This window comes from Lynx canadensis, chromosome B2 (genome assembly GCF_007474595.2).
Source record: "Lynx canadensis isolate LIC74 chromosome B2, mLynCan4.pri.v2, whole genome shotgun sequence".
Lineage (NCBI taxonomy): Eukaryota > Metazoa > Chordata > Mammalia > Carnivora > Felidae > Lynx > Lynx canadensis.
This window is the reverse complement of record NC_044307.1, coordinates 101,260,138-101,278,137: the sequence shown is the minus strand read 5'-3', so window position 1 is coordinate 101,278,137 and position 18,000 is coordinate 101,260,138. Positions and strand designations below refer to the sequence as shown.

The following is an 18,000-nucleotide window of genomic DNA, read 5'->3' as shown; positions in this document are numbered from 1 at the left end:
TTGTGTCACTTGTGCCACCGAACACTCCCCCACAGTCCCACCCAGAGCATATGTGGGCTTGTCACCATTGGCTGCTTCATTACTTGCTGTCTGGGGTGGTTTCTTTCTTCCCTGACTGTGGGCTTTGACAGAGTCCAGCCACAGTGATTTTTAAAAAAGAAAAAAAAAAGTCCTGGGGTTCCTCTTGCTGCCTCCAAGGACCAAAACAGGAAGGAGAGAAGGCACTGGACCCCTGCCGAAGAGCAGTGTGAGAGGTCTCCGTATGCTCAAGGACAGTAGCATCCTCCCCAGCCCTCATGTTCCTGGCCACGGGCTGGCGCAGTGTTCTATGGACACCGTGCGTGTTGGGGCCCCAGCCCCATGTGTATGTGTGCAGAGAAGCACACGCTCCACCCCTGCTCTCTGTCACAGATGCAGCGCCATGGGTTCAAGCACATGAACTCTAACCATGTGATAGACCCATGTGTTTTCAGCTGAGAGTGGTGCTTATATAAGCCCCCCTGCCATGTCCTCCTGCCCACAGTTCTGGGAGTCCCCACCCCCACCCCAGACTGAGACAGGCGATCGCATGGAACACCAGGCTATATACCATGTGGTGAGACTCAGAATCCCATTCCCTGGCCAGTTTTTGTTCTCTCCCCACACTGTTACACACACAGCTACACCCAGCCCTCCTCTCCTGCCCACCAGACTCGGGTCAAGTTGATGAAAGAACCTGAGGTTGAAAATTTCTGAACAAGATTTAACCTATTGTCTTTATTCTTCCACCCACTTGCTTGAGAACAAGCAAGACAGGTATTCAGAGGAGGCTTTCATCCCTTACTGGGCCTCCTGACAGGTTTCCGTTCTCAGATGCTCTGCAGCTCTAATGTTTTTCTTTTCTTTTTTGGTGCATCTTGTAACGGCTAACAGAATGACACTAAAGCCAACAAACGGTCTGCTTCTCTCCAGCAGTACCAAAGGATGTTGTTACCTCAGGATGTGAGACGACATAGACGGTTAAATTAGCAGTATTAGCACATGCTTCATTTTCCTTCTAGCTTTGCTGAGATGTAACCGACACGTAACACTGTAAGTTTAAGGTCTACAGTGTGATGGGTGGACGCACGAATATGTTGTGAATGTTTACCACGATAATGCATTCTTCTCTTCACATAATTACCATTTTCTTTTTGTTGTCACAGGGTTTTTCTAAAGTAGCCTGAGGCTGGGTTCCCTTCCCCTCTGTCCAAACTGGGGACGCTTACCAAGCAAAATGCCCCCTCGCCCCAAGAGAGTTCTCTCATGGCCAGGGTCCTACATTGTTAATTGGCAAGTAAGATAAGAAATGAGAGACCGCACTGGATTCAACTCACACTTGACTCAGAGAGTAACCATGTGACCCTTACAAAGAGCTGGGTTGGAGTTTGAAGAAATCAGGCAGTGGAATGAGTAGGAGATATTGAGTCTGTAACTGCAGAACATTGAAATGGTCAACACATTCACTTCCTTTTCTCTTTGTTCTCTGCAGGGAAGGAGATTGGTGGGAAGCCCGCTCCTTGACCACCGGAGAGACTGGTTACATTCCCAGCAATTATGTGGCTCCAGTTGACTCTATCCAGGCAGAAGAGTAGGTTTTGTTGTTTTTGCTCAACTACTTGCTTTTAAAAGTTAGTTGTCACAGTAACATGCTACTAACCTTGTGCAGGAGGGAGAAGAAACTCACTAGAGCGATTCAGGGTTGAGAGAAGATAGTGATGCCGCATGCCCCAGGCACTGTGCTCTGCGTTTTGCCATATCTGTGTAATACTTGTGCTGTTATTAACTTAATATTTTTCTTTATGACTGTATCTTAAAAACATACTGATTTTGAAAGGGAACTTTGTATCAGAACCCTAAATGAAAGCCCAATATTAGTTGCCGTAGACCGAAAGTAACCAGAAAAACGTGATGAAGTTCTGGCTAGGGCACATGTTAGTAATGTGAACCCAAGGTTTTAAGCCTATAGTCTGCTGGAAAATAAAAAAGAGCGAGGGAGAGAGAAAGAATAGGAGTGGGGAGGGAAAGAAAAAGGGGGGCAGGGAGTAAGGGGCAAGGGGGCCAAATAACTATTAAAGATGAGATGGAGATTTTCTTTCTCAGTGTAATCAGAAATATTAAAGGAGCACCGAAAAGACTTACCTTCCATGTGCCAGGTAGAAGTGTCTCACATACAGCATGTTCCACAACTCAGGAAGCTCTCGTGATGCATTTCAAATGCTGCTTTCCTTTGAGTTGGGGTCTTGGTTGGTTTCCTTGATAGGAAATCGTGACTAGCAGTTAGTTGGACCAAGGATTTCACTGGCTCCAGTTTTGGAAGTTGCTCAGTAGGCCGAGGGGATTCTAGAAGGGACAACCATTGTTCTTCCTCCTGACCTGTGGGGATTCATGGCCACTTTCAAAAGGGGGAACTATTAGAGTGGCTTGTGTGTGGTTACCCCCATTTCTGAACTGAGGGGAAGAAAACTGGCCCGTGACTCCAAAACTTGGGGACCTGCCCTCCTCCCTGACACCCTGAGGACCTGCCTCTCCTGGTGGTCTTGTCTTACCAATAAGGGAGTCGAGAAGAGTCAGCCATGAAGCCCAGCCTTTGGCTCTGATATTGCATTTTGCCCTGGTTGTTTAAGCACTGCAAGGAGGATTAGACGCCACACCCCAGCCAAATCCCCAATTGGATCACTGTCTTGCCTTTAATTCCTTTGTATTTTCTCTAAGAAGATCTGTTTTGTTCCCCATTCTCAAATACTCAGTGGTTCTGCACTCCTTTTTTTCTCCTAGTGAGTGTGTTTTATCATCAAAGAGTAAAGAAATCTGTATTGAATTTTTATTTTAGGGCAGATTTGCAAACATCTTTGTGTTCTTTCAGAATAAAAGGTACCACTAAAAGGTAGCATTACTTTGGTTTAACTGGGAACATACCCACTATATATTTAAGTTCTATTTATAATGATCAATTTTTAAACTACTTTGTTTTTAAAGAATAAATTAGCGTTTTAAAAAGATAACGCATATGGTTTTACATAGACAATTAATTGCCATTATCTTAAAATGCCATTGTTTTGGTTCAATCCATTGTTCTAACTGTTCTCTCTTCACCACTGCTCGTGTTTATACTGCATTTTAATTGGGTGATTGATGCCAACCCAGAAAGTCATTTCTCATAAATAATTGCTGTAATTCTCTTCATACCATCTAGTGCTAGGTTAGGACTGTCGCACAGTCTGGTGCCTTTAATAGTCACTGAGGAGCTAACTTGCAGTGTGTCTTTTCTTACGATCGGTGAAGCTCTTTCATTCACAAAAGGATTTGACAGTGAACGCATAATAGCTATGTTCAAGTATAAGGAATTAAAATTTCATTTTAGAAACTGGATTATTTCACAGTTGAATATTCTAGAATTGTTTCTACGCACAGATTCCAAATGAATGCTTGCAAATTCTTGCAGCACCTCGTGCTGACCCGTTTAACTCCCTGCCAAGCCATGGTTAGGGCTGGAGAGTGCAGGGGAAGGTAAAAGGTGAATAGCAGAGGTTGTGATATGACTTCACGATGCCTTCCTCATGGCACTGGAGTGTCACTACGGGGAGAGTAGGACACGGTACACCCAGTCATTTCTCAGGACGTGCTCGTTGACTGTGCACAGCAACCTGTTCCTGCAGCGGCACCAAAACACACGTGTGCAGATCCCCACCCACCCTCGAGGCAGATCCTTTCGCTCACCTAAGTCCTCACCCTGCTGGACAGGAAGAGACTAAAAACTGACATCCACAGTCCACAGCCATCTCAAATTGGGGGTGGTTTTGACAATTGTTTTCAAAGTTGCTGTAGGTACAAAGTGACTGAAAATACCATGTCTTTGTTCTGTATCCATTGTGACTGGCTTTTTTTTTTTTTTAATGCTTGATTAATGATCTGTGTATAGACTAAGGCTGTGCTTTGTTATTTCCCAGGGGGTGTAATTATGCTCAGAAATCCGGGGTCTCATAGATGTGTGTGGGAAGGGTCTCCTGCAGTTGCCATTTCAAAACGAGGTCTTAGATTTCCCTTCTCATAAATGCAGGTGGCGGTTTTAACACAGACCAGTTCTTGTCACCTCTGAAGGGAAGGAAAGTCACCCACCGTTCAAATCTGACTTTTTTTCTTTGAAGAATGGTAGAGGTGGATTAGGGATAGAATCAGGAACAGACTGAAAGGGAGCTAGATGAAGCTAGGAAAAAATATTATAGGGGAATGCTAAGGATGAAATCAGAGGGAAGGGGGGTTGCTATTCCATTTTTGTAAATGATCATTACAAAATGTTCCCCTCCCTTGATTTCATTTAAAGGTGGTACTTTGGAAAACTTGGCCGAAAAGATGCTGAGCGACAGCTTTTGTCCTTTGGAAACCCGAGAGGTACCTTTCTTATCCGTGAGAGTGAAACCACCAAAGGTAAGATAAGGAGTTGAAGATGTTGGTTGTCATTCAAATCCGTGGATTAGTCAGAGGGGATGAAAGGCTTATCTCTAATGTGCAAGGATTTTTAAATGGCACATACCCTCCCTGCCTCGTGAGCGAGTCCGAGTTTCAGTTTTTCCCTCCAGGCTCTAGAACTGCACACGGTTCCGGAAGGACTACAGAGGCTCAAAGCAAAGCCCTTCTTCCTGAAACAGGGAGCTGGGCAGCTTCGCTCCTGCAGGCGCACAAGATCATAGAATTTTCAGCTGTTCTTTAGAATTACGATTTTCTGAATCTCTTAGTTCCCTAGGCGCCAGTCCTACAGGTTGTTTTTGCATTCCTTTTATTTTTTCAAAACTGAGCACTGCTCTTCCTCCAACTGCTGGCCCTTTCATCATTGAAACACTCATTAGAGCCCACAAGAGGAGCCGGGCCAAGGGAAGGGACTTTCTACCTTGATCTACCAGACATGGTTATCTGCTCCCGAGAAAGTGTGGCAAATCAGAAACAGGAGGCTCCCTTGTAGGGAAGCACTCCTTCCACTTCTGTAGCACACGCTGCCCTGCCTCTGCGACACTCCATGGGTGAGGAAGACGAGGAGAGCGCCCCCAGCCTGCGGGGCTATTGTTCTTCATCCCCTCTCGGGAGAGTTGGGTCTATCCCGCGTTAGGCAACGTGCGGGTGACGGTACTGAAGAGAATATTGTAGGAAAAAATCCAGAAAGCTTTCCTTCTCACGAGTAAAATCAGTTTATTGCTAACATCTTCTGACATTTGTGGGAAAGAGGTGTTTTCTTCTTCTGTTCCTGAGTGTAAGAGAGCGTGTTTGTGTGCACGCACACACATACATGTGTGTGCGTGTCCTCTTGATGATTATTAACCAGAATACTCAAGTGAATGAGACCGAAAAAAACGAATGAGTTCTCAGAATGATTGGAGCTGCTAATGCCTTGCATATTTACCAGGTGCCTATTCACTGTCGATCCGAGATTGGGATGATATGAAAGGAGACCATGTCAAACATTATAAAATTCGCAAACTTGACAATGGTGGATACTATATTACCACCCGGGCCCAGTTTGAAACACTTCAGCAGCTTGTACAACATTACTCAGGTAACCCTAATGCCAACTCGCTACTAACCACTGGGACACTGGAGGGAGTGGGTAGGCACTGAGTAGGGGGTGGGGGGAGAGATACAAGCATACACAAAGGCAGCAGTGACAGTTTTCTTTGCTCGCCACTCAACATGGGACTTTGCTGCATAGGATCTGTTGATGTTTTTCTATCATAGTTATTATTAGTTCCATACGTTTGTCAAAAAATTCTGTAACATTCTTGTTCCCCAGATACAAAGCAGTAGGTTAAATTGTAAAAGTTGTCATCTTTTCCTGTTCCCCTGGAGTCTGTCATCAGAAACCATGACAGGAGAGAGAACAGTGTCTGGGCGGGAACACACGGAGTGTTGGGGGATCGTGTAGGGGACCCCCCAGTTCTCACTCAGTACTCACAGGAATAGCCACACATGCTTTTCATTCTCATGACCAGAAGAATTTTGCAACCCATCTATCATGTTCTACTGATCCACCAATACTGCTGTTTCCTAACTAGATGTAGACTCTGTGACCCACAGCTCCTCCTAGATCTGTTAGGGCCATTGTGTTAAATTAAACTTGTGAACAGTAAGTGGAACAGCCTCTGTCCTAACACCCATTTGTCACTGTCAGCGTGTTCCTAGAAATATGCACTTATGAGGTGTTTAGGTGTACAGTTGGTACATTCTAGTAAAGATTGTGGTCTTATACACAAGTGTTAAAATGATTTCTTTCTTTCCAAGATTAGCAAGAATACCCTGCTATATGACATACACACACAGGTGGATTTTTATATAGATACACATATACAGGTATATATCTGTATCCCATTAAACCCAGTAGTTTTTTCTGTGACCTATATATGTGTGTTCTTCAGGACAATGACAAAACCCCAAAATAGTGCATGACTTGCTCTATGCACATTCATTTTAAAAAAAAAAGTGTGTATAATTTTTTAGCGCCCCCCCCCCCAAAAAAAAGCAGTCTTTTGAAGATGGAAATAAGAAATGCCTATTGATTTATCCCAGGCACTAATGAAAAAGTGAGAAAATTAACAACACTTGGAGTACTCGTTGATTAGGGCATTGGATAGCTCTAGTTTACGTGATTCTAATGAAATATTTGGGAGAAATGGAGCAGAATCTCTCCCTGAGCTTAAGTGATACACTCAAAATGCCTGCATGTGTCAGAATTTTTCAAATGCCAAAATATATTTCATTACAGGCAAACATCAGCAGGATCCCCAGGGTTTGGATCATTTGAAAATATTGTGTTGGAAAGGGCACCTTAATAACATCGTAAAGCTGGAAGGAGAGAAGGGATATGAAGAGCAATAGACGTTTTTTAATCTCAAAAAAAATCCATCTCGAGTTAGATTTGTTTTTATATTGGCTTTTCCTCTTCCCCCCTTCCTCTCTCTCACACAATAAAATGCCTTTGCAATATTGACACATAAATAATTTCCTGCCTAAACATCTCAGAACCTGAGTCTACCAAAAAGAAAGGAATAAAAAGAAACTAAGAGCTGGTTCCTAGAGAAAAGAGAGCACTACATGTGATTTTCCTGGATCCGAGGGGCCTTCAGGGTGTGTGGTGGGGCAGAGGCTCTGCCTCACAAGCCAGGCTTTCTACAGCTTTTGTCACTGCCCTGATTCCTTGTTCTTTGTTACCTTTTCTTACCTGACAGAGATTTCACTTGGCATTTAGGCAATTTCCCCCTTACCACTGCTAAAGTGTAAAAGGTATATTCTTTTAAAGGAAGGGAGGGAGGGAGGGAGGGAGGGAGGGAGGGAGGAAGGAAGGAAGGAAGGAAGGAAGGAAGGAAGGAAGGAAGGAAGGAAAAGAAAGAGAACAAAAGAAAAAAATCCAAATAACCTATAAGTGATAACTTTTTTCCTTTGTCTTTTTCATAAGAAACAGTTCTTTCACATCCTTGAATTTGTACAGATTTCGGTTTCCTGTCTTTCTGCTTTGAAACCAGATTTCTAAATTATACATTGGAGACTGTTAAAAAGATTTATTTTTAATGGGAAATATCAAAGAAGTGAGAGCATCTGACTGGTAGAATAGAGTCAGTTAAAATGCCAAAGAAATCACTAGAGAAATGTGACCTCTTTTTTTCCCCTGCCAGGTAGAATCTTCAGCCCTACTAGTTTATAACAGTCTAAGATTCAAGAGAAAAATCCTGTACTGAAGCTACAATTTTCAATATATTCAGACCAAAGAAAGCCCCTAAACCCTTGACATTAGAGAGGGTTAAGGACAGTCGTGCTGACATTCAGTAGTCCAGATGTACCTTTTGAAATCAGCGGAGGTATTTCAGGGTTCCAGAGACATGTTATTAGCACAAGTTGCTGAAAATGTTTTTCTTCCTTAGCGAGTATTAGAAACCAAAGCAGTCATACCTGTACCTGTATATATGTGTAAACTATACTATACCTGGAGGCATGGAGCAGTCCGCATTGAAAATGTCCTCTGTTCTACCTCCAATGACCATGTTTCAATGTGTGGTGTCTAATCTTCCAAGATGTGCGCAGCTCTCCGCCGACGTAGCACTGTTTTCAGCAACACTGTGCACTCGCTGGGTTTGTGCAACTGTAAGTGTTGTTTCACGTGTTGTGCTTTTCTCTCCCTCTCCTGCCGCTGTCCTCGCTCCATCAGAGAGAGCCGCAGGCCTCTGCTGCCGCCTCGTAGTTCCCTGTCATAAAGGGATGCCAAGGCTTACCGATCTGTCTGTCAAAACCAAAGATGTCTGGGAAATCCCTCGAGAATCCCTGCAGTTGATCAAGAGACTGGGAAATGGGCAGTTTGGGGAAGTATGGATGGGTATGCTGAGACTCAATTATTTTATTACTAGCTTTCTCGTTTGGGAAGTCCCAAACAGCGAAGATGGAAGGTGAAAATAAAGACTTTATGACCAGGAAGAAGGCTTAAGTTACTCATAGTAGAGAATTATACATTTGATTTTGATTTCAAAATTCCAGAATTTCTAGAAGAGAGATAGTGGTCAAGATTGGCAAATGGCTCACATTATGCCGTTATATGAATCTCAATTCATAAGCCAGAAAACAGTGCAAGGAATGTTCCAGCTTGCACAAATGCCTTGCCCTTCCTTTACAACTGCAAACGTTTGCCCAGTGAACTCAGTGTTGCCCTAAAGGGTAAGTCACCTTCCATCTTCCCTAGTGCATGCATGATAACAGATTATAAGGATTGTGTTTTCTTTATTAATTCCCTTTCCTGTAGAGAAAGCTGATGGTTTGTGTTTTAACTTAACTGTGATTGCATCAAGTTGTACCCCACAAACTTCTGGATTGGCTAAAGATGCTTGGGAAGTTGCACGTGGTTCATTGTCTCTGGAGAAGAAGCTGGGTCAGGGGTGTTTCGCTGAAGTGTGGCTTGGTAAGGCAGAGGGCACATTTCATTTTGGCTACTTCTCAAGGCCAATTAAAAGGACAGTCTGAACAAACACACACACACAGTCATTGGGACCAAGACACTTAACCTGAAGCTAGACAGACGCAGGCCATCTAGATTTTGAGAATACGGCGATACCTTGCTGTGCTCTTCTATACTTCTTCATATGGTTGGTGAAGCAGACGCACATAGAAGAAACACCAATACAATAAGTGTCTGTTGTTTCCTCTTCCTGAGACATAGGAAGGTAAGATACTATAGATGGGTTACTATAGGGAAAGACCATGGGCTTTTATGCTCAGTGGGCCAGGGTTTGAATCATTACTAGCTGATTAACCATATCCAAGGGGCTCATTTAACCTCCTTGAGCCTCAGTTTCCTCGTCTGTAGAATTGGAATGATACCTACTTCATAGGATTGAGGATCACATAGGACAATATATTTAGAGTCCTTGCACGCAGTTCGTGCTCAGTAGGCACACATACTTCTCTTAATTCGGTTGTCATGTCATTCATTGATGAGGCTGACTGCACTAGACCCTTCCCACTGCTTTTATAACACCCTTTGGGTCATTTACAGCTTTGCTTGGAGAAAATCCATGGGTTTGGTGCCACCCAAAGACATCTGTCAGTGAGACAGTGTTGGTGCTTATGGAATCTACCTTCTTTCTTAGGTTCAATTAAAAACAATATGGATAGGTACCTGTTTTTACATTGTAGCTGTAGGTGTGCAGGGGTGGTCAGCATTAGAAGATTTAGTACAGTGAAAGCACTTGGAACAGAGCCTGGCAAAGAATAAATATTACATAGATATGGGTGTAGCGATAAGGTTAGAGATAGACATTCAAACATACACCTATACGTGCTGTGTATGTATAAGCTACTATATAATAAGTGCTCTCATTTTTCGAGTCCACATTATTGTGTCTCCGTACTTTAACTCAAGTATCATAAAATATCTTCATGTAGCCTTCCTCTCCCTCATCTGCCCAATTTATAATTGAAGTTGTGGGTGCCAAGGATTTCAATTCAATCATTTATACAATCAGGAAGAATTGGACATTCTACAAAATTTTATTTTCAAATTTTATGATTATCAACTTTAAATCATTATACCACATTATTAAGAATTTGTTGCCCACTGAGCATAAAACATTATGTCGTGGTAGTTCGGGATCAGGATGGAATGCCAGTGAGAGTAACTGGGTTGTTATTAGAGAGGAAAATCTCTATTTAAAATTTTGGGATGCTAATAGCACTCAAATAGCAAAGACCACTTGCAGATTATCAGATTTTCCATTTATATTTAGTGGTCAGATATTTTATAAGGTTTGAATGAACTCTTTTTTAAGCCACTGTTCTTTCATAACTTAGATGTTTGTAAGCTTCATGTTGTAATCGTATGAACCATGTTTTGAACAGGGTAACAAACGTTTACAGAAATATTTAATTCTGAAGTCAATTACATTAAATATAAAAATGAATCTTCATTTAAACCAGCTCTCTTTTCCAAACAGAAAAAGCACGCTCTAACTTAGCAGATTTTTCTGTTTCCCTTAGAGTTTTAATCCGAAGTTGTAGGACTAATAATGGAATACACATAGAACCTGGATTTTTGTTTTTTTAATTTCTCAGCTGAAAGAGATTCAAAAGATAATCCAGTTCTACTCCTATTCTACAGATGAGGCAACAAATGATCATAAACCAGGCCTGTCTCTGTATCTACTTGACTTTCTCCACCTGTGAAGCCTAAATATTTCTGTTCCCTCTTAGCTGCTGTTTGATTTTTTCAGTCCGATAGAGGCTGTTGCTCTTGTGGCTGACCTGAGGAGTTGTCCTTACCTGGTTGAAGTTTGGGGCAAGTAGACCGTGAGCTTCTTGCCAGTGCCCATTGGCATACTTGTAATCTCACTTATATATCAGCTGTTCAAGGTCTCTGTCAAGTAGCTCACCCACCGCACACGGTGGAAAGTCGAAAGGTAACTTCCAGACTTCCTCGGTGTGTTGCCGTCTTTTTTTAAATGGCACCCTTCATACAACAGAACTATCCTAGTTTCTTCCATGCTTGCTCTACTGTCTAAGGGATAGCGGTGGGATAGCCAGGCCTGTTCTAACCTTTGAACTTTCAGCCTTGTTAAAGAAGCATCCAAAACTTTGGGTACCAATTTGTAATCACATGCGCGAGCTAGAAAAGGAAAGTGGCATATATCAAAATCAGAAAAAAGTTAAAAGAATTACAAACCATAACACAGCTATAAGTAAACTCATGTTTCCTGTTGAAGATATTGGACACAGTCCTTATTACATTCGCTTGTCTTCATTCAACGAAAAAGGATATTAAGTTTTTCTAAGTTAAAATCTAACCTTATGCAAGTAGCTGTTGATTTAAAAGCTTTTTTATTTTCCCATCAAAAGAGGATCCTCGGTTTGACTTAACGTTGTGGGATGTGTGCAGGTACCTGGAATGGAAACACAAAAGTAGCCATAAAGACTCTTAAACCAGGCACAATGTCCCCCGAGTCATTCCTTGAGGAGGCACAGATCATGAAGAAGTTGAAACATGACAAGTTGGTCCAGCTCTACGCAGTGGTGTCCGAGGAGCCCATCTACATTGTCACCGAGTACATGAATAAAGGTCAGGCCCCACCTCGCAGTTGACCCACAGGGGTTATTTCGGGGAGGGAGATGGAGGTGCCTGCCTGCTTTTGTTCTGCTTTCTGCATGAGTCCGGCATTCCTGTCAGGAAGCACAAATCATGTGCTCGTTAATGAAAGCATTGTTAGAACAGACCATGACCTTGAGTTTGCCCCCCAGATCCTTATGAAATGCAACACCTTTTGCACGCTGCACATGTCAGGAGTCCCAGCTCCTCTCCATAATTAAAGCATTCATATTTAATACCCGGGGTGATCTGGAGGGTTATGATCATTTGCTGCTACTTTGAATGCCATGGCTTGTGCTAAATTTCCTTTTTCAGGGCTGAACAGTTAGTATCGGACACTGGTCTCTGGGCTCAGCTTAGTCTCCATCTTCTCAGCACCTTTTCTTTCCCAGTTCTCTTCTTAAACATCAGACGAAGAAAGACATGCTTTTAAAGAGCCCGTTTTATTTTCATTCTTTCTCTGCCTCTTTCTAATCAAAGCACTATTGCCAAGGATAAGGCCCAGAATCACTTTGTTTTGGAAAAATAGACAAACCAAACAAGAAACGGCCTTAAAAGGCAATGCGTTGTACATCAGGGGGCACCAGCATAATTTTTCCTGTCCATATACTTTCTTTTTAAATACACTTGGAAATTTTTTTCCCTGGCAGATTGTTTGTCCCTTGTATCCAGGGTTATTTGGTAAATAACTTTGTGATTAAAGCATGGAAACAGTCACCGATGACCATCATGAGCCTCCATCCAGCCTCAGCACATGATTGTTTCCGCCCTGGTGTTGGTCCTGAGCTCCCTAGGCTGTTATCACAGTGGCTCTGAAGCTTCAGCTGTTTTGTTTCCGATATCTTCAAGGCCTGGCTGGCCATGATTTAAAAAGGGGAGCTAACTGCCCCACCCTGTATTCCTCAGATATTCTTTTCTTGATTTAAAATCTGTAAATAAGCGAGGCCAATGATTCTCAAACCTTACTGTGTATCAGAATCATTTAGGGGTATTCTTTTTTTTTTTTCTTTTTATAGGCTTTAGTCTTTGTTTTTTAATTTCAACTTGTTTTATTTTTTATTTTTTTAATTTACATCCAAAGTAGCATACAGTGAAACAATGATTTCAGGAGTAGATTCCTTAGTGCCCCTTACCCATTTAGCCCATCCCCCCTCCCACAACCCCTCCAGTAACCCTCAATTTGTTCTCCATATTTATGAGTCTCTTCTGTTTTGTCCCCTCCCTGTTTTTATATTATTTTTGTTTCCCTTCCCTTATGTTCATCTGTTTTGTCTCTTAAAGTCCTCATGTGAGTGAAATCATATGATTTTTGTCTTTCTCTGACTAATTTCACTTAGCATAATACCCTCCAGTTCCAGCCCCGTAGTTGCAAATGGCAGGATTTCATTCTTTCTTATTGCCAAGTAGTATTCCATTGTTTATGTAAACCACATCTTCTTTACCATTCATCAGTTGATGGACATTTGGGCTCTTTGCATACTTTGGCTATTGTTGATAGCGCTGCTGTAAACATGGGGGTGCGTGTGTCCCCTCGAAACAGCACACCTGCATCCCTTGGATAGATGCCTAGTAGTGCAATTGCTGGGTCGTAGGGTAGTTCTATTTTTAGTTTTTTGAGGAACCTCCATACTGTTTTCCAGAGTGGCTGCACCAGCTTGCATTCCCAAGGGGTATTCTTAAAATACAGCTTTCTGGGCCCGCCTCCAGAGTCTCTGATTCTGGTTCTAGGGTGGGGCCTGAGAGCTTGCATTTCTAACAAATTCCCTAAGGGAAGCTCTTCCTGCTGGTCCCAGGACCACACTTTGGGAGCCACTTGGCCTGGGTGGCATTTTCCCTATGTCACTCCTTCATTCAGGGCTGATGGGAGATGAGGCTAAAGTGGTTAGCTCCTCATATGTCCTTCTTTATGACATAAAGAGAATTGCATCCCATTTCTTGTAGGTTTGTCAGATTTTTGTTGTCCTTAGAAATGGAGTCACTATTGTTTGTTTCTGAAAGATAAAACTGCTACCTTTCAAAGAACAGAATTTTTTCTAGCCTCTTTTTTTTTTTAATAAATCTTTTCTTCATTGATGGCATTCATTCAATCACCTCATTATTTCTAATAAGAAAACCAAACCCAACCCTTTGTCAGGCATTTTTATCTTTCAAAGTAAATTGAAATGGTTTTCTCTTTTGTTCATAGGAAGTTTACTTGATTTCTTAAAAGATGGGGAAGGAAGAGCTCTGAAATTACCAAATCTTGTGGATATGGCCGCACAGGTAGGCCGCATGGTCCCTTGGTTCCTGCCTCAGGTTTACTGCCACGTCAGTACGAGTCGTGGGGTAACGTGTCCTGTTCATCGGTTTCCACAGGTTGCTGCAGGAATGGCTTACATCGAGCGCATGAATTATATCCACAGGGATCTGCGGTCAGCAAACATCCTAGTGGGGAACGGACTCATATGCAAGATTGCTGACTTTGGACTAGCCAGATTGATCGAAGACAATGAGTACACAGCACGACAAGGTGGGCACTTAAATAGGAGGGCTTGTGACCTCAGCCTCGAGAACAGGAGCTTCTTCAGGACCTTTCCTCTCCCCTTCCCTTCCTTTCCTCCAGAAAATACTTGAAATGGCCTTCTTTGGCCAAGTGCTTTCTTCTTAACCTGGCGGGAATCTGACAGCTTTGCAGATGGGAGACTGTGGTGGGTCCAGTAGATGGACAAATGTTGCTTTTTGGTGAATGAATGTCCTCTAATGTGGTCTTCCTGACTCATGCTACCCTCATCACAGTGTCCAGGCCTGGGATGCTTTGCCTTTGGAGAAAGAGGGCTGTGGAAGGCCAAAAGAGAAGCCAAATAATAGCGCATCATTCCATCAGAGTTTCAGCAGAATGAAGAAAGCACGCTCGTTGGAGACTTGAATAAAGGAGTTCTTTATAAAGGCATGGGCAGAGTTAGGAAAGCCAACAAGGCAGGAGGTGATATCCCAGAGGTAGCAACAGCCACGGACCTGACCCGAGGCCAGAAGGGCAGTGGGGAAGGGAATAGGCAGGCACCAGAGCTAAGAACCAGAGGCCACCTTTGGCAGACAGAGGCCAGGCACGGATCAGGGGCTTCATACCTTAGCTCCTCCTCCAGAGATCCTGCCAAACCCAGCAAGAAGCCAGAGGTCAGGGGAGCCCACTGATGGGTCTAGCTGGGTCCAGAGCAGGGAGAAGAGCAGAAGGGGGATCATGTAGAAAGAGGACAGAAAATAGCGGCGTCTCCTAAGCAGCCCCACCTCCTCTAAATCATCTCCCTCCATTCTCCCTCCTCCACAGATTTGTAGAAATTAGACTCTAGATTAAATACATCCCAAACGAGCAACCACTCCAGTGGGGAGCTTTTTGGATGCTTTTTAGAGCACCAGATGCCAGGGAGGGAATTCCCAGGGTTATTTTTGATCTTCCTGGATCTGCACACAGCAGTCAACAGGTAAATGTATGAAACTGAGTGTGCCGTTTGCAGTCGAATGTAGGCTCCTCACGTAGAATATAATGTTCACGTCTGAAGGAAATGGGTAGCCTTCATGACTGTTGTTTTTAACCAAGCCTAGGCATTCTGAGCAGGGCTGAGCGGTGACTGGAATATATTACAGGGCAGTGCTTTCTACTGGGTTTTGTAATAGCCACCTTGGAATTCCTGTCCTTTCTTTCTAAATTCTGTCATTTCATGCCATTTCTTCCCTCCTTTTATCATTCTCAAGTGACGAGGAAAACAGTTAAACTGAGACCCTGGCTGGTGCAGATACTGTCCAAGTGCTCAATTCCATGTTGGTCAGACAGCTCGGCTATTTGAATTTCCCCAACACATGGCATTTCCTGTCCTGGAGCCAAACGCCCACAACAGGGAGCATGCCCACACATTACGCACACGCACGCGCACGCACACACTCCTGTGGGGCCAGACGGCGGGCCACGTCCCTAATCAGAGGCACACGGGCAGCTGTGATTGGCACTGGCAGTCCAGAGAGAAATGTGGACATGATTTTGAGTCCACGTGAGCTGAGAGGGTCTGCAGTGCCACTGGGGTCTGAGACCTGGCCCTAAATGAGAGATTTCACCCTGAGGCAAACCCTTCAGATCCCAATTCACAGACCCAGAAGGAGGGGGAGCAGGTGAAGGTTTGGGGACATGAATATTTGATTTAGGAAGGGGTGAGATTGGAGCTGGTCTTGGCAATCCATCACGTAAGCCTCCTTGCCTGCGTGAGCAGAGTCCTGGTGCCAGCTGGGGTAGTCCAGGATTTGATTCTCCCCTTCTGCCGGACTCTGGACTCCACGGAATTTGTGATTACAAATCCGCGCCTTGAACCAAACACAAACGAGAAGGCTGCAGGGCAGAAACTGAAGATGTTCATGGAGGTGCTGTTGACAAGGCTGAATGTTTAGTTCGTGGAGTGGGGTCCGGTCCTCTGGCTGTGGCCCCGGGTGACTGGCGCCATAGGGGAAGGCGTGTGAGAGCCCCTCACTGGTTTCCCTGACCGCATGCTTCCACCATGGAGCAGGGCCACGGGTGGCCACCCTCAGTCCTGGGCATCAAGTCCCACCCTCCTCCCCACTCAGCTGTCTGTCCACTTCTGGTGGCTTCCTCACCCCCCACCATCAGTTTCCCAGCTGCTGTCCTGACGCCTTTCAGATCAGCTTCATACCCTTTGTACCGTGTTTCCTCTGCTTAACTTCCAAGTAGTCCCACCCTTCCCTCTTAAAATTCTTTTTGTTTCTCTCTTCCCTTTCACAAATATTTACCTATCCATGACAAACACTGGAAAGAGATGAGTAAGGAGAAGTAAATGAAGTGGAGAACTGAACTTGGAGAAAGACACAAAGGTTGGGAGCTCCAGGATTTACAAGGAGGATACAAGAATGCTGTCCTGCAGCAGAAGGAAAGGAAGGAGCTGGGGCGCTTACCTACCGAGAGCCAGGCCTGAGAGGGTAAATGTGAGGAGCGGGGAAGGAAATGATAGACTCCGAGGGGTTAAGTAACTTGTACAAAGTCACACAGCTAGTACAAGGGCAGAGGCAGGATTTGAATCCAGGTGTGGCCGGCACCATTGCATCCCTCTTAAGCTACACCAATAGCCTCTTACCAAGACAGTGATTTAAAAACAAAAAATAAAAATTGAGGTTAGTCATACGCCCCTTTTTCTCTTTATGGGAAAGTTTTTAAGGGGCACCTTCTAATGTGCATGTGTGAGGGAGTTTGAAAGAGCTTCATTTTCCAGTTCTGGGACAGCCCAGCTGTTTATAAAATTCCTCCCGCGGGTCTGCCCTGCCCTGGCCTCTTAACGAGACAGAAAGGCCTGGTATGTATCTGCTAGTGTGCTCTACAGATGGCATGCGTGCTGCGTGCTAAAGTTTCTGCTGGGGATTAATCAGCTCCTCCAGACAGCTGGGCCATGTGCCTGATAATATTTACAAGTCGGGTTTTATGATACCCAGAGGCCACGGTCAGGCTAAAGCTTGATTATGGAAGTGTGGGCCGCGTTCAGAAGCAAGTGCCCAACACAGGTATTTTGGGACTGTGAGTGACAGTTGTTTTTCAACACCATTGTGGGTTTCCCATCTACGGGCACACAAATGTCTGATACCATCCCCCCCCTGCCCTGGGTAGATGCGGTGACATTTCCCAGGGCACAAGTAGAGTTGAAATTCGGACATGTGTTAAACAGCCCTCCCTGTGTTCCTTTCCTCCTACCACCCCCTACCCCACTGGACTGTAAGCAGAAGCCCCTGTCGGGGAGAAGGTCAAGACCAGGGTCAGAGCCTGTGAGGGTGGTCCCCTGTCAACAGCATTCTAGAGGCAGCTAGAAATTATTTGCTATCGCTCATTCTCTTGCCTGTACGCCTCCCTCAATCCCAGCACGTCTTCTTTAGTCATAAACTCATTGCCAAATTGTATCCAATCAGGGTCTCCAAGTAATGCCAGCATTAATTATTTGAATGCCTTGTCTGGGAAAGGGACTTTGCTAGGAGCTCCTGACCTAAGGAAGCCTGAGACTGCACCAGGGCGGTCTGCAAGCGTGCAAAGGGACACACACGAGTGGCGCTGAAGCCACATAGAACCATGGCCTGCCAGCCTCGGGGCCTTGGCCAAGTTATTTAACTTTCCCACACCTCAGTTTGCTTAAAGTGGAAATACATTTTACCTGCTTTGTGCTTTAATTTTTGCCAAGATACCTAACAACAAGACATGTGACGTGGTTAGCACGGTGCCCAGCACATGGCAAGTGATATATAAATACTGCTGTTATTGTGTCCTGTACAAGACTAAGTCCTTGGGGAATAAAAATACACACAAGAATGGACTGCAGACATAACGGAAAGGCTCAGACGCTGTTCTGATAAGGGAGAGG

General features: G+C 44.1%; 1 protein-coding gene across 5 annotated transcripts in view; it reads left to right on the top strand.

Annotated features, from left to right (window-relative positions):
* The window catches only part of FYN (FYN proto-oncogene, Src family tyrosine kinase), a 214,636-nt gene that overhangs the window by 168,480 nt on the left and 28,156 nt on the right, over positions 1-18,000 (top strand). For 3 of the 5 annotated variants that reach the window (XM_030316179.1, XM_030316178.1, XM_030316180.1), the window contains 7 exons: positions 1,511-1,609; positions 4,343-4,446; positions 5,417-5,566; positions 8,207-8,371; positions 11,417-11,596; positions 13,809-13,885; positions 13,979-14,132. In XM_030316179.1, the coding sequence (XP_030172039.1) occupies positions 1,511-1,609; positions 4,343-4,446; positions 5,417-5,566; positions 8,207-8,371; positions 11,417-11,596; positions 13,809-13,885; positions 13,979-14,132 (929 nt within the window). Of the gene's footprint in view, positions 1-1,510; positions 1,610-4,342; positions 4,447-5,416; positions 5,567-8,206; positions 8,372-8,791; positions 8,948-11,416; positions 11,597-13,808; positions 13,886-13,978; positions 14,133-18,000 lie in introns of all 5 variants that reach the window. The other 2 variants (XM_030316181.1, XM_030316182.1) reach the window with 2 other exon arrangements.